Raw genomic sequence first — 17,026 nt, 5'->3', positions numbered from 1 at the left:
TACAAGGACAAAACCATTCCTTGGTATTTTATTTTCAATTTCCAAAGACAAGCAGCCCGATGTGTTTTTTTTTATTATTTTAATATATTTTTAAATAAAAATAACACCTTAAAAAACAATCATTACTATATTACCAAACACCACCTAATCAATTTCATCTTACAAACACATTTAGGCTTGCATTATTTAATTATGTTTGGCCTTTCTGTTTGAAATTACTTTAAGCGAAAAACACATGTTTGTATTTTTTTGATTTTTTTTTTGATTTAATATAAAATCTTAATTGTGTATTTTTTTTTAAGTATATATCAATTACGATTACAACACCAAATATTAAGTTGATATTATTTTTTAAAAAATAATATTATTTTATTTTTCTTATTAAAATATTATTGATGTTTATCCATCAAAGTTGATCAGATTAATATTAAATCTAGTTCAACTTAAAATTTAATTTAAATCAGTTTTTTAATCAATGATTTTTCAAATCAACCCCCCATGAAATCTAGTTGAATAACTGCGCATAAAAGAAGCGGCAAACTTGTACAAAATTTGTAAAGGATATATTAGTCAATTACTAGAGTTTGGTGTGGATGTCACCTAGGATAGGAACCACAGGTTTCTAGAAGATTTCTCGTTATTATCAACACGACACGACACGGTTCCGATCTAACTTAACAAGTGCCCAAAGTACATTGTATTGGAGGATATTTTAGTCAATTAGGTATTATCACCTGACAGAAAACCAAGAAGCTAACCCTTGTTGCCGACCGTTAACTTACGAAGGCGTTAGGTTTCATTAACCCTGCTACTTCGAGCGCGTGATTTTCACTGTAAACAATTCAATTTTACACCAATAAGTTATTCCTTTAATTAAATATTTGGTGCTAACTAATATAGTGGTCTGATGCAATTTTTTTTCCTCTTTAGATTTGGAAGGGTAATTTAGCTAATATAGCTAAATACATGAAGAGGTTAACTTTATAAAAAAATAAATATTCATTTATAGCTCTCTTCTGCCTTTGGAGTTGAAAAGCATGGTTTAATCCAACAATCCAAATATATATATATATATATATATATATATATATATATTTTTTTTAAAAAAAAGTGAGCGAATCAAATATGATCCATGGCAAAAAGAAGTTCATCACGGGTAAATGTTGGGAAGATCAACACGATCAATATTGGAACCAATAAACGAATGACACTTGACAAATGTAATGGTCAAAAGAGTTTTATTTGTCTACTTCGGGTTATTTTTTTTTAATATAACAAATTTTAAATGTTACTAATATTTTTTTAAAGAAAAAAAAATCTAAATTATATGAAGGGTTGATCAAATGATCTAGTTGACTATGTAGGTCTAAAAATAACTCAAGTGATCTATAAAAATATAGTTTGAATTAATGTTTTTTTAACATAACATCTTTCTTTAATATTAAATAACAAAATAGTAGATTGACTTGAATCAACCCGGGTTAACATGTCAAATTCATGATCTAAATTACGAGACTATGATAACCTCATATAAAATAAATCATGAATCCTTTTTCTCAATCATTCCAATGTTAAATGATGAAATTAAAAAAAATAATTAATTAAAAAAAGAACCTAAAAAGACCTAAATTAACTTGTTAAACTCGCGACTCGAGCTATAAGACTAAGATAACTTCATAGAAAGTAAATCAAAACAAATTATAAAGTTTAATTCTCAATCATCCTAATATAGAACAATAATATTAAAAAAAGCATAAAAAACAATCTGAATCAATCTATTAAACCCATGACTTAGGGTCATGAGACCGAAATAACTTTATAGAAAAAAATGATCTAAATTAACCCCGTTTAACCTGTCAAATCCGTAACTCTAGTCATGAGATGAGATTGAGATAATTCTAAAAAGATCGAGATAACCTCATGGAAAAAATAAAAAAATAATAACATGATTTAATCTACGTTAACTTGTTAAATACATAATTTTAAATATAAAAATGAAATAATTTTATAAAAAATATACATAAAATTTAATTCTCTTTTGGAAATTTAACGAAGAAATTTGTAAAATATTGTTTGATACCCGACAATCTCTGATAATAATGCATGGAATTCCATTTCAAATTAGAGACAAGGAATCTTAGTGGTTTTGAGAAAATGATAGGCTACTTTCTCTGTTCCTCGGAAGACGGCCTTTGCAAGGCAAGATTGTGCTGTCATTGGTCCAAAGAGGGAATGACTTTTTGACTTCAAAATCTTAAACCAGACATCAAATCGAAGGCACCGGCAAGTTCTTGCATCAAAAGTTTAGCATGGTCATGAATGATACAGAAAAATCGAACTACAAGGTATCTAGATATACTTTTTTATTTTTTTACATTGATATTAAAATTAATTTGCATGCACCTCGATTAATTTTATAAGTCATAAAGTTAATGATCATATAAACCTCCAGTTGCCCTGAAGGAACTTGAATTCGTGATTCTTAAGAAACAAACTCAAAACCTGACCAGTTGAGCTACCCCTCATGGTTAAATTTTTTTGTTGTTTTTATATGGGTTTGATGTTTTAATGTTAAAAATAAAAAAAATATTATTTTAATATATTTCTAAATAAAAAGTATTTTGAAACATAATATTTACCACTCTTCTAAATAGATATTTAGAACTTGTTTGTTTTTAAGTTTCAAAAGCACTTTTAAAAAAAGTTGAAATTTTTTATTTGTTTTACTTCAAGTTAATTTTGTTTTTTATTGTGTTAATATAAAAATTGAATTTTAAAAATTATTATTTAAATATATTTCTAAACAAATTGTTTTTTTAAAAATAACTTCTAAGAAGAGTCCTTTGCTATCATATTTATTTGTAAAGAGTCTATGCATATTTTAATATTTAAATGATAGACTTAATGGTCAAGAAGAAGTTTATAGATTAGCTAGCTAGTATTGATATTATGGGAGAGATTATTTTTTAAAAAATATTTTTTCACAGGGATGCTATTTGATGTTAACCAAGAAAATGCAGGAACAAGAATCGGACACCATTTCCAGTGATGAAAATCCAAAAGGGCAGGTAGAATGCAATTTTCACTACAAGTTTGTGTAATCAGTTTGCCTCACATTTTCTTTTCATGGGAAATGTTTCCCTTAATTATTTGTCTATGCCCAGCACGTTTTAACCTAAATAATCTCTACTCTTCTGCCTAATTGTGACTGTGACTCCGACAGGATGTTTGATTTCATGGTAGAATGTGTTTTTTTAAATATTCAAAATAAATATATAATTTAAGTTCAGCACTACTATTGATTAATTAATGACTCATCAATTTAAACACTCAAAAGAAAGAAGAGCGAAGACTCGAACTTGGATTTCGTTTTTGTAAAAATTCTACCTTTGACAATACACATTTCTCCAATTTCACAAAAAAAAAAATTTCTTAAAATTTGGATTATTAATGATGATATGTGGATTGATAAGTGAAGAACTTGCCTATTTTTGCTGTAAAATCCAAAAATAAAAAAAATAAAACAACAATAATTCCCTTCCAAACAAAATTTACACAACAAGCCAAAGCAAACATTTGATTGAAAAGATCAAGAGTGAGTGAGGGTGGGATTTGATTATGGAGTCGTCCTTGTGCACATCCCTACAGTGACTTGGCCCTTCCATGGCAAGTTTGGGACCACATTAGAAATTAAAAAAAAAAAAGGGGCTATAAAATACTCGAGACAAGGTCAAATACTAGGGGCTTGCCATACTCGCCACCATTTACAACCAAAATTAAAAAACAAAGATTGAAACTTTCCTTCTTTTGAGTTGTGATCACCACCACCATCACCCTCAACAAACCTCCCTCAAATTCTTACAATTCTTCAGCCACCAAGATTTATTCTTTCATCAATCAAGTCTCTGAAAATAAATCCACAAACCCCTCCTTTTTTTTTCGTTAAAGGGTTTTGATCTTTCACTCCTTGCTGTGTTTTCTTTGCTTGAAACTCAGTTTCAAACACCGTTTCTTGTTTAAAAAAACTGTCTTTTTTAGTTCTTGGATTTTTTGAGGATGAATAACAGGAGGAGACAGAGAGGTGAAATTTATCAACATCAAGAAGTTCAAGGGACAACAAGATCACGTTGTAGAAAACCTCCTCCTCATCATGGTATGCGGAGCTCTTTTCCTTATTTTTTTTTTCCAGGCCTTGCACGAGGAGTTGCTTTGTGATTTTCGTTAAAGATTATGTTTTTTCTTTCAGATTTTGTTGTGGCAGCCTCTGTTTAGTGTTATTGCTCTTCGTGTTATGTTTTTTTTTATACATATATTTTTGAAAAAAAATAGTATCTTTCAGCTGGGGGCTTTGATAAAATAGGATGCCTTGTAACATGTTGGATTTTTTTCTCTAGTTTGTGTCATTGCATCATTATTTTGTACACCTTAATTTGTTTAGAATCGGTGGTTGTTTTATGGGGTTCTTGATAATGTTAGAATCTGATGTAGCTTTCTAGATTTCTGTGCTTGTCGTCAGGGTATGGTGCTTGGTGATTTGTGCAGTTTCTGTTTAGAGTCTAATTATGTTGATGTGTTTTACTTTATTAAATATGCGTTTTTTTGTGAAATTTCTGGTGGTCTGGTCTATTTTAGCAGTGAATGTTGATTTAGATACACAGTTTTGGGAATTCGTTCAAGTTCTGAATTTTACTACACTGACAAGAACTGAACAATTTGAAAATGTTAAAATGTATCTGGGATTTTTCTTAGACATGTATGCAAATTCCATAAAAAAGCCCCCGAAACTAGAAAACATGACAGGGAAAGAATGAATGTCTAGGTGTTCCTAGCTAGGTTTATACAAGGTTTGTGTCATATTTGTAGTTTCTTTTTGCTTCTTAGAGATTTCTGTTGTCCTTTCTATGGCTTTCTTCTGTCACTATATTTGGCACTACCTGGTTTCAGCAATAATTCTGCAGTTCTCTCTCTTTATGAAGTTGTTTTTCTTCTTACTTGTCTTTGAAATAATGATGCTTTTTTTCTGTTTGTCTATGAGTAGTTTACCTTATATTCTTGCTCTATTTTTTCCAGGTAGTTGGCAGCCAACTGTTCCATCATGGGAAAAGAGATTCTGCTATTCAGTTGGTTCAATTCCATGGAGGAAGCTCCTGGAAACCCAAAGATTTATGTATCTCTATGAGAATGTAGTTCAGTGGAATGACTCTGCTGGTGAAGAGGCATTTCACAATGCTAAAAACCGATTTTGGGCAGAGATTAATGGCCTACCTTGCAACATATCACTGCCTGATCCTGATATTTATATTGATCAAATTGATTGGAACTCCAATGTTGATCCTGAATTGCTTTTAGACTTGGAGCGGGAACCGAAAGATGTTGATGAGACTAGCAAAGGGGAGGAGGTTGTGATTATTGGCAATCCTCTACTCTTGAACCAGCCATTTTCATGTGCTGGATGGGGGGAACTTGAGGAGGAATTTCAAAAGGTTCCTGATTTGGCATTGGATCCTGGACTTGGGGATTTCAACCATAAAGTCACCAAAGATGATTTTCCCTGGGAAAAGAGTGTTACTCTTCCTAATGAAGCCATGAACGAAGATGGATGGGGAAATTGTTGGAATGATTCATGCGGTTGGGGCAACAGTGAGTGGGGTGCTAATAATGACCGGAAGAATGTTAGTGATGGCACTGGTGGTGACTGGGGAACATGGGATGGGCAAGGCCAAAAGAGGGAAGGTGCTGTTCGTCACATGTCAAGGTATAAAACCTCCAGGTTTCACGGTGATGAATATCCAGTAGACCGTGGATTGTGGAGGCATGGAAGAGGGAGGAGGAGGGTAAATTTTGTTTATTGACAGCTACTTCTGGGAGAAACTGTTCAAGGCAGTGGAACTCCAAGAATCCTCGTGGATTGCCTGTGTACTTTGGTTGAATCGGGGCAGAAAGTTTTGCAAGTGTGAAGTATATAATACAACAACTTAGGTGGTTTGTCTCCCTATTGTTTTATTTGTTGTGTATCGAAGCATATACTGGTAGTCAATATAATAGGATGATAACAACTTGACAAATTCAATGTCATGTTGGATTTTATGCTGCGGTTTTGTAGTTTGCTTCAAGAAGTATGAGAGTGTTTCTTGATATGTTATCAAGTATAGGTATATTTATGCATGTAATGAGGATTCTAATCCTAATTTTAGAGGCAGAATCATGTCCCCTGCCGTCTCTGCATGGATGCTATTGAGAGGTTGTTATTTTTGTTATCCTGATGATGATTCTTGTATTTAAAGGCTGTTTTCTTCTTTGCTGCTGCTCCTAACATAGCTTTCCATGGCATTTTGAAGCTTTATAGTCTTCAATTGTAGTTGCCCTGAAGTTTAGAGTGGAAGCTATATTCTTACTTAAGATCAAGGTTAAGTACTGACAAATCGTAATAATTATCAGACATGGATAAAATTATGCCATGCATTAAAAACATTTTAGATTAGTCTATAAGTCTCATCAATTCACACCGGTACACATTATATAACTACTCAAAATTACAGGCAATTATATCACATGAATTCATGACATACTTTTCTCAAAAGATTAACATTATTCATTAAAATTTAAAAGTGTCTAGAAAATTGTCTCCAGCCCAAGACGACAAATAGCTTTGATAATTATGTTTATTGACTAGCTGTTTCTTATTGAATAACAAGGATAGACCATTGGCCTTCGTATTAATAGCTTCATTTTAGTTCTTTCATCTTTTAATTTATGTGATAATTATTTAGCTGGTTTGTGTTTTTGGTTTTGTTTACTTGAATCCTGGTCCCAGTTATTAATAGCATTAGCTTTATTAACTGTTAAGTTTTTTGCTTGGCTAGATTGTCATGGCAGCTGAACATGAAAACCCCAATTCATCGAATTTACCAGCAGAATCTTCTGCTTTTGTCACTGATGATGAACTGATGATTGATAATACTAGTCCTATTCCACTAGCAATCCCACCATCAATACCGGCTGTGCCTCCTAATGCTCTGATACTCACAGTTCCTCCTCGCCCATTAGTGCCTTTCCCCATCCGACCACCTGGGGTGCAAAGTGGTGAGATAAGGACTAGTGACTCGGATTCTGACCAAAATCAATTACGTCCCACTGGAACTATCCTGGGGTCAACTGGAGGTTATGAAGTTTCAGAAGCTATTCAGAGAACACAAGTAAGCTAGTAGCTTAACTGATAATAGTCAAGTAGTAAAGAGTTAATTAAGAGGAAATGACATTTCTAATTCGAATTCTACTACTTGTATTTCTCAATCTAGATATAATATACAATTGACCGAAAACCTCGAGTTGACGGGCTTTTCTAGTAGTTTGGCTTTTTGAGAGTAACCACCCATCTGTGTCTAGGAGTGTGTCCATAATATATATATATATATATATATATAAAACTAGTTAGAGAAAGGCAGGAAAAAGCAATGCAGGAGCTTATGATGAAGTGGAGTGCTGCTGCTCTGGCAGTGCCTACTAATGATATGGCGGTTAGGACTCATCGTCGCCGGCTTGGTGAGCCTGTAACTCGTTTTGGAGAAAGGGAGACGGAGAGACGGGACAGATTGAGGATGCTTATGGCAAGGTTGGATTCTAAAGGGCAGTTGGAGAAGTTGATGAAAGCTCATGTTGAAGAGGAGGCTGCATCTACCGCATTAGCAAAAGATGCCGAGGAAGGAATGGTTCAGTATCCATTCTATACTGAAGGGTCAAAAGAGCTATTGGATGCTAGAATTGGTATTGCAAAATAATTTATTTCCAAGGCTGCTATGCGTCTTCAACCAACGTGCAAGGAGAAACGAGATGACCCAGATGAGGGTGGAGATGAAGATGCAGACATTGATTTGGCTCTGAAGCAGGCAGAGAGTTTGAGTCTTAATAGCAGCGAACTTGGAGATGACCAGCCACTCTCTGGTTGTACCTTTTCTCGTGATGGAGAAATGCTTGCTACCTGTTACCTCTCTCTATCTATCCACGACCCAATCCATTTCTGTTTGTTGTCATCCTTTTTCTGCTTGTTTTGTAAACAGTTGGTTTTTTCTTCTTCCACCACATGACATATCACATCTGGCAGCATGGTCATTCTTTCTTACTTGGACAATACCCAATAACTTATAAAGTGAAGTACGAGTATTTTGTTTAGCAAACTATCCCTTTCCTGCTCTCAGTTACCATGATCGTTCCATGATCTGATTCCATGCTTTATTCAGCTTATGCAGTTCTTTAAGTGGAGTTGCTAAAATATGGAGGGTGCCTCAAGTAACAAAGTTTTCTACCTTAAAGGGGGACACAGAATGTGCAACTGATGTCGCCTTCTCTCTTGTGCACAATCACTTGGCAACTGCATCTGCTGATCAAACTGCAAGGTTGTGGAACACTGATGGTTCTCTCCTGAAGAAGTTTGAAGGTCATCTAGATCGTCTTGCTCAAATTGGTTTCCATCCATCAGGGAAGTACCTGGGCACCGCAAGCTTTGATAAGACATGGAGACTGAGATATAGATTCTGGTACGGAGCTGCTTCTTCAAGAAGATCACAGTCGGAGTCTTTATGGAATAGCTTTCGACCATGATGGATCATTAGCAGTATCTTGTGGATTGGATTGCACGTGTTTGGAACCTACGTACTGGGAGAAGTACAATGGCATTGGAAGGCCATGTCAAGCCGGTTAGAGACTCTTTCCGAATCCTCTTTTTTCTCATGGGAATCTTGTTTTTGTTTGTTTGGAAAGTATAGTTGTTAAGTGGACTGTATTTATCATTCATATCATTTTCAGGTTCTTGGAATCAGCTTTTCACCCTTTGGCTATCATGCAGCAACTGGCAGTGAAGATAATATTTGCTGGATATCATACCAGCCCACTCAAATCCTGTATCCCAAGTTTGAGCCCCAAGAAGGCTGTTATCTGGTCACATCATCGTATGACATGACTGCTAAGGTTTGGTTTATTTCTAATCATGTGGATTGTTTCATACAACTGAATGCGTCGAACTTATATTTATTCTATTCTGTAATATACATGTATTCAACAGGTTTGGTCCGGCAGATATTTTAAACCTGTCAAGACATTATCAGCTCATGAAGCCAAAGTTACATCTCTGAATATTAATGCAGGCAACTTTCCGAACTTAGATAAGTGATATATTCCCAAAGTTCTGATTATTTTACCTCTTCGCATGAACTACTTATCTTTTGTATGTTTCACCTTATTTAAACCATAATTGATGTGCTAATATCAATGCATTAGCGCCATTGCACCATTACCTGTGGTCCATGCTCAAATCATCTGTCCCTGTTTCCTGTCTGCCAAGTTTTTTTTCCCCTTATATTGACAGTTTCTTTTTTGCTAAATAATCTTCGGCTTCTGCCAATTGCATTTACAATTTCTGTGCAACAAAAATTGGCATTTTAGTTGGTTTTATTTGATTACAAAGATATGAAATGAGGCAGTAGCTATCTGTTGGTATCATACTTGCTGAGCGAGAATGCTTATGGATTTTCGTCTGAAACACCTTGAAAGTTGCTAATGGTCATGTTTTATTTATCCAGTTGTGGGAGTTGATGCTGAGATACTCAGAGGTCTGGAGAGAGGTGCAATCAATAGGATTTTCCTAACCCTCCCTGAAAGGAAGAAGAACGTGAAACTCCTTTTCCTTTCCACAGTTCAAATACCAAGTACTTTCTGATTCAGTGTAGCCCTCATTAAAATTTTGCTTATATGAATTATTATGTTAAGGGCATATGGATTAACTATGTTCCCTTGTCATTCTTGTTCTGCAATTTACTCGATTATAATAAGGTGTCATTTGTGTCTGTGTGCGAAAGGTTGGCTTGCCTTGTCTGGTGATCATTTGAATTGTCTTTGAAATGATTATTCTAATTGCTCTTCTGGACTCTGGAAAGCTCATTTTGTGCTGCTAATTTATGAATTACCCGTCGCTTCATTTTTGGTTGGATGAGTATTGCTGCTTGGTGTCAGATGGACATCATATTGCAACTATCTCACATGATCGAACCATCAAGCTGTATACCAGCAGAAGCAATGACAAGCATGCTATGGAGGTTGAATGAGTTGGCTTTGGACTCTCTCTGGCAAACAAGTTAATTGTTGGCGGATTCTAATATTGTCAATATAGCACTTCCAACTCTGCTTTGAGTGGAATACCCAACCTCAGGAAATCATTTTTTTTTCATTCTTCTCTCTAAGAGATCATTGCTTATTGTAGGTGAAATCTCACTTCTACCAGATGGCTTTATTGTGCAGTGCTCCTGAAGTCTCCCTCTACGATTATAGTAGAGCATGTTATCCGCAATATGCTCATGAATTTGTGAGGAATTCAATGTTATTTTGCAGTTCTGTATATCTTGCTTCACTGTAACCATTGAATTTTTTTTTCATAGTATAGTTTAAAATCATCCTTGGTGACCAAAATAGGGTTTCTGCTTCCCTTTTTTCCTTGACTTCGTAGTCAATCAATATGTGATGGGATGTTGGTGGATTTATTCCTTGTGTCAGCACCCATACTTCTTTAATAGGCCTTTTCTTATCGAGTAAAAATCATGCAGTAAACTTTTTATTAGTACATAAAACTGAAATGTCATCGATACGTCTAGACTCTCTTCTCATTCTTGTTGCTCATTTATGTTCATGGTTTCACTCCAGGAAAAATCAGAAAGAGAAACGAGATCTCAGGGCAAGAAGGATACTGATAAGTTGGTCTTTGAGTGACGGAGGAAATCGTTTTTAAGAAAAGAAGAAAGATAGCTACGGAACACAGCAGCTGTTTTCACACATCTAAGCAAGTCTTTCTCAAAGCCAATAGTATTTCTAATTGGATTCTGAATAAAGAAGGATTAAAGAAAAAAAATACATGGGGTTGGTGAAGCTAGAGGTGTACCATCCGAAACAATTCAGTGGTAACTTCGAGACCAAGCTTCAACACTTTCTCCATCTTTATCAAGTCTTCCCCGTAAAGATTCAAATTACAAAATTGTGTTAAAAGTCAAATCTCAGGAAAACACCATGCATCTTTCATACAAATGCTGGCATCGGCTTGAAGTGCAAATGTCCTCCATTGAATCATGCCCTCCGTGTAACCAGTATTGCTCTTTACAGCATGATGCCAAGTCATACAACAAACCATGCCGCAAGCAAAACCTTAAGAATGTTAATGAATACAGCTTGAAGATCGCTTCTTTGACCATGTTGCATCATTTATACCAACCGGTAAGTAAATACCTCAGCCCAAAACATATGCAGCATCCGAGTGCCTGTAAACACAGCTAACAAATAAGTACACATGCCAACGTCATCACAACGCATGTGCTGACTAACCATCTTGCATGACACACCCATGCCGAAATTTTGTTCGGACCAAGATAGGAAGTCAATGCAGTTCCTAAATCATTACAATTGAAAGTATGGCTAAAATGTAATTAATTCAACCCCATTGACCAAGAATTCCCTGATTTTTGTTAAACTAATTAAATATTGAAATGCCATCCTTGATGTTAGTGAGGTTAGGTTTTTGCTAACAAGATAACGACAAAATACTGTTTTTTTTTTTAAAAAAAATACTGGCTATATTAATTCAATGAAACATATTTGTATGAAAACAAGACTGAAAAATCCATCAGGAGATCCTAATTTCTCTCCAGCATTTTCAGCAACCAACAGATAAAAGAAAATCTATCTGGTGTGAAGACATCCAGACCTCATTTGTTTCTTTCATAAATCTATTATTTCTACAAAAACCCAACATTGATCACGGCAGAAAAAAAATCCCATGTTGTAGTAATTATAAAATCAGCTCGAACAAGCTAAAAAAAATATTAACAAGCAGCAACTATTTCTTTATCCTATCAAATAAATGATGTCCAACTGATATATCATTCATCAATCACCCTCTTAATCTTCAGTAACAAAACAAGCCTAATCATGTTGCAATTTGCAGTAGCAATAAGGTATTTGGGGTAAAGATGCTTGGTGCTGAGATTGGCATTTGTGGTAGAGAAAAATGATGATGGTTTTGTAATAATGAAAAATATACAAGGTGGTGAACATGTTTGGTGTGGAGAATTATGAGCAGAACTTATTTGTATATAAGAGAGACATAGAGTAGAAGGCTTCTCCTAATTCTTTTAATGAATATCCGTAGTAATTATATGAAAAACTTAATGCATAAATATACATAAAAAGTTAATATAAAATAAAAACCTAATGGATGAGCCACATTAAAAAAATGCAATGCTTAGACATGAAATCAGGGATTTTTAGTTCAGAGGGTGATCTCAGATAGGGAAAAACTTAAGGGGGTTAAACTATAATTTAGTCTCAAAATATTAATGCAACTGCATTTCTATATGGTTTGCTTTGGAACCTGCATGTTTACAATCAAATGAGGCAAACTTAATTTAAAATGGAAGGACGCAAACTCAGGTATCAATGGTAAAGCTTAGCAATTTCAGCCAGATCTTCCTAGTTATAGCTGAATGAGATGGTTATCTGTATCATACAAACATATTGGTTTATGTGGGTTTTCAGTCAGCAGCCATTATCAAGTGGCTTGGAACTCCTGCTTACGGCCAGTGGTGCTCACTGGTCCCAAAATTGTGAGAAGCATGGGACAGTGAAGTCCAAACCCAGCATCAACGAGGGAAAAAGCCCCTTCCCCGCAGTGCATGAGTAAAAGGAGAGAAAATTTAACACAGAAATAAATCACCTGAACAAGAAGAAGATGCACGCAAAGTGAATTTTCTGACTTCCTGCCGAACATTCTCAAGTAAAAATTAACAAGTGTACCGTCATCTGTTCCTGTAAGAAGTCCTGTCTGAGGATCAAACCTGAAAGATTAAAAAAAGTTAATGCAAGTAAGACATCCATGGAAGATTGACAAAGGCCCATGAAATTCCCTAAAGCGCAAGCTTGCAGCAAGAGATTAGAGAATTTACCTAGGCAGACGATGTCGTGGACAATGCCTGAAGCCAAAAAGCTGAAGCAGAACCACAAATTAGATGCCTTAGTGGGTAATTAGAGTTTAAAAGCTAGAGAGAAGACGAGTTATGAGATCAAACCTGAGGGACTGACAAGAGGAAGTTTAATACTTGTGCCAAAAAGAAAATCAGAAGTGTTTCACTGTTCAAAGAATGGGGGGGGAATATCAATCATGGGGTTATGAATAGGCATATCGATGAATGCAAAGTAGAAAAACCCAGGATATTTGATGAATGTGACAATTTTTGTCCTAATAGCACAATTGATCAGCTATAATATGATATGAGATTGCATAATAAGAAAAGGAAAACTAGTGCATGGTTAAAATAGGTACAGAAAAGCAATAGGTATTTTCTAATGTGCAAACTGACAAGCATACCTAGTTCTAACAAGAAAGTTATATTTATTTGAAAAACGTTTAGTAGAAGAATACATTGATTCCACAACATCAAGAGTTTGGACAGGTAGTCAATCACATTCACTAGTCAAAACTCTTAATGCTATGTTCTTGAGTTTTACCCATGCATGGAGATGAGTCAAATGAATTATTCCCCTAATATATTGTGAAATAAAACAACAAAAAGATGAAAAGGTGCAGGACGCACCTAAAATGGCCTAAAATTCCAACAACAGCCATTGTCATCCCTGCAAAGTATGTATATGTATCTCCAACAAATACTGAAGAAGGATACCTAACAAACATTAAAAAAAACATAAACGTTACTTCAATACACAGAAAGAACAGTACAAGAATAACCTGATAAATAGAATCAAGTGTCAATACCAATTGTAAGAAAGCAAGGCCATGGAGGTTGCCAGTAAGGGTTGGACAAGATACACAGAGAATGCATGGGCCTGTTGATACTCAGGATCCGCAGATGCTCCAATTTGCATGACATTATGTATCAAAATCTATAAAATTGCTAAGCCGTGTCAGATCCCTAAGAGAGTCAGAATCCAGTTGTTCTACAAATCTTTATGCTTACCGCAGATGCGATCACAACGGTTTGACCAACTTCAAGGCCATTTATACCAGCATGAATGTTAATGCAATTTGTGCAGAAAATTGCCAAAAACCACATGTAAATCTTATATATAAATCCTGTCAAAAACAAAATGAAAAAAACCATTAAGCATATGCTGGAATAAATGTCTCAAATGCCCTTATACAAACACATGTTACATGGGATATGCCCTTCCACAACCACAAAATCTGCATTCAGCGTGACAAACAACAACCTGAGCAAATAGTCCCATAATTCCACCGTTAGCAGTTTGTGACTTTTATCCACAGCATTTACAAGTACTACTTGATTTTATATTTCCTTCCTGATCAAATTACAAAAACTGAAGTCCAATACCACTCTATGCTAATATACTTCTGGAAAAATCAAGGTTTTTGAATGTATAGGAATTTGATTCGTCTATTCACTCTTTCTCCTTGCTTCACACTTTATACAAAACAGGTGGCATACACACTTTGAACTGTTATTATGCATGGGAGTACCTTGCCAATTCAATATCACCAACCAAAATAACAAATTTCTCCAATGAACACTCATGTTTCAGATCTATTGAGTAAACATTTCATTTTAATATCCTGTGCTCTAAAAAAGGAAAAGAAAATAACAGGTAGGAAAAGGTTCATAGTTACTGAAATGGTTGTTGAAGCTCAAAGACTAGATGGAGTGTTCTGCAATTCAAAGATGCTTAAATGACATATGAAGTGAAGTTACAGCACGATCATTCCAGTGTTATATGTTGAATTTATCCAGACAAAAGGAAAAAAAAAATTGTTGGCTCTTCCTTGATAATTGACCTTATAACTCCAGCCAATGTATCAAATTTCTATGAAACAATGGTTTCTATTTCTTTTCATACAACTGAAAATGAAATTCAGGTTTTGTGATGAAAAATCTTTAATTTACTATGAAATTAGAGGTATGTTTTCTAAATTAAATATATATTCATGATAACAAAGAATCCTAGCAAAGTAGCACATGCACGCGCGCGCATGTGGGTGAGAGGGGGGGGGGGGGGCAACAATTATGAAAATCAATGATCTCACACTGTTGAATTAGAGGACATACCCAGGTCCAACAACTTGAGCCCAACATATGGAATAAGAGGCTTTGGTATAATGATAGTTGTATGTCCAGCATATGCCATCAACAAAGGAAGGGCAGCAATTGATGGAAGCACTAATTTCCTGCTCTTAGTAAACATAAGAAAAGCCATTAGGATCCAATCAAGCATCAACTTTAACAATGCTACCACGATGCACTCACACTCTCCATGGAACATCAAGGACATCATCTATGAACCCGAGTAGAGTCATGAAGCAAATGGATGCTAATGCTGCATTGTACTCAACAAGCCACTGCATGATCACAAATCACGAACACAAATCCAAGAGTAAGCCTCCATAGAAACCACAAAACAGAATAAATATTGAGGAAGTAAACAAAAACACACACTTTGAAACACGAAATCAGAAATCTGCTGTAAAGATATAAAAATGGTGTAAAAAAATTGCAGCATAAGATCGCTAAAGATTCTTACAATGGAATCTGGCGCGAAGGTAAAAAACTGAAACACTATTGTCAAAACCATGAAGACTACCGCAACAACAATACCCAAGGACTCAGGCCTGCCGAAAACGAAAAAGTGGGAAATCTGATTAAGAAACCAATAAATTCACAAAAACAGCTAAATAATCAAAGTCAAAGTGTTTAATCTCTTAGAATTAAAATACCAATCATTCATTCTCTAACTTGTACTCTATAGTTTGACCAAGTATAAATATAACTAACAAATCAATGCAACATAGGAGACAGTCACAAATCCAAAATTAATTTTCAAATCATCAGAACTTAATCAGTAAGTGAATATAGAAGTCAAATAAAAAAACTAACCATCAATGATGAATAAAAAACAGCCAACGAAATTTAGCATCAAACAAAAGCAGAATTCACATTTACATTCAACTATAGCAATCAAAATTGAACCTAACAAAAACCCCGCTTCTCAATTTCTATCAAAAACTTCAGATCACAGACTTCCATAAATCAAAACCGCGAGGAGCTGAATTTATAAGGGTGACTCACAATCAATCCAACCCAATCAAAACCAAACCCAGATCATAAAATCAATAAAAAAACACAAAACCAACAAAAAAGACTCACACTTTAACAGTGCCTTGAGGAGTGCCCTTCTTGTTGATATCATAACCAAACAAATTCCTTCTCAAAACATATTTAGAAGCTACAGGAATCATCTTAACAGTAAGAAAAAACCCAACAAGACTAAGACCAGCATTTATAAGAATAGGTTTTATGAGGTCATGTTGGATCTGGTAGTGAAAAAAGAGCAAGTAGAAATACGGGGCTATTAGTAAAAGAGAGAGCTTGAAAATGAATCCTTTTTTTGGTGGCGCAATTGGTTGGTCATTGTTTGTTTCTTGAGGACGTTTCGTTTCTTTGTTGTTTGTGAGAATTGCTTCTTTTGTTGTTGTTATTGTGTCTTCTGTTGTCGTTGTTGGCTTTGAAGCTCTTTTTCTTGCCATGCTTCTGCTCTGCTCTGCTCTGCTCTCTCTCTCTCTCTCTCTCTGTTTTGGTTGTGAATTTTGTCTACTTTAAAGAAGGGGTGTGGAGAGATAACAAACGTTTATTTTTTTTATTTTTTTTCTCTCAAAATGGTGTCATTGGAGCTAATCAAATGTTGCCACGTTGGATAAAAAGGTCGCCACGTAGGAAGTACAGTCAAGAACAACCTTTTGATCGTTTCAAGCTTCAACACTTCGCTAGCAGGGTGAGGAAGTTGTTGGGCCAATTTTGATTTCTAAGCACCGGTGGAGGTCTAAACACTAAGCATCCAGGGCAAAGGACAGGAATCGAAACTGGTAGTCTTTGCTAGCCAGTCAGCAACTTTGTTATGCTGTTCTGCTAATACAATGAAAGCTAATTCTGGGATTTACATGTAAGAAGGCCTTAATGTCAGCAACAAA

At 35.0% G+C, this 17,026-nt stretch overlaps 2 protein-coding genes and 1 pseudogene across 2 annotated transcripts; 2 read left to right on the top strand and 1 right to left on the bottom strand.

The window, feature by feature from the left end:
• Positions 1-3,730: 3,730 nt before the first annotated feature.
• LOC7483962 (uncharacterized) lies at positions 3,731-6,296 on the top strand. Its single transcript, XM_002323232.4, has 2 exons — positions 3,731-4,153; positions 5,071-6,296. The coding sequence occupies exons 1-2, from the start codon at positions 4,057-4,059 to the stop codon at positions 5,850-5,852; spliced, it is 879 nt and encodes a 292-aa protein (XP_002323268.4). The 5' UTR covers positions 3,731-4,056; the 3' UTR covers positions 5,853-6,296.
• A 573-nt stretch (positions 6,297-6,869) lies between these two features.
• On the top strand, positions 6,870-10,529 carry LOC7483961 (U4/U6 small nuclear ribonucleoprotein PRP4-like protein; annotated as a pseudogene).
• A 303-nt stretch (positions 10,530-10,832) lies between these two features.
• On the bottom strand, positions 10,833-16,663 carry LOC7458952 (uncharacterized). The gene is made up of 11 exons (XM_002322614.4): positions 16,206-16,663; positions 15,583-15,670; positions 15,309-15,400; positions 15,111-15,229; positions 14,007-14,122; positions 13,805-13,932; positions 13,626-13,712; positions 13,101-13,161; positions 12,978-13,018; positions 12,749-12,869; positions 10,833-11,297 (listed from the first exon to the last, which is right to left on the bottom strand). Exons 1-11 carry the CDS (start codon positions 16,583-16,585, stop codon positions 11,238-11,240), a joined length of 1,293 nt encoding a protein of 430 aa, XP_002322650.1. The 5' UTR covers positions 16,586-16,663; the 3' UTR covers positions 10,833-11,237.
• Positions 16,664-17,026: the final 363 nt, after the last annotated feature.

This window comes from Populus trichocarpa, chromosome 16, assembly GCF_000002775.5.
Source record: "Populus trichocarpa isolate Nisqually-1 chromosome 16, P.trichocarpa_v4.1, whole genome shotgun sequence".
NCBI lineage: Eukaryota > Viridiplantae > Streptophyta > Magnoliopsida > Malpighiales > Salicaceae > Populus > Populus trichocarpa.
The sequence above is the reverse complement of the archived record's forward strand: the minus strand, read 5'-3'. Positions and strand labels throughout refer to the sequence as shown.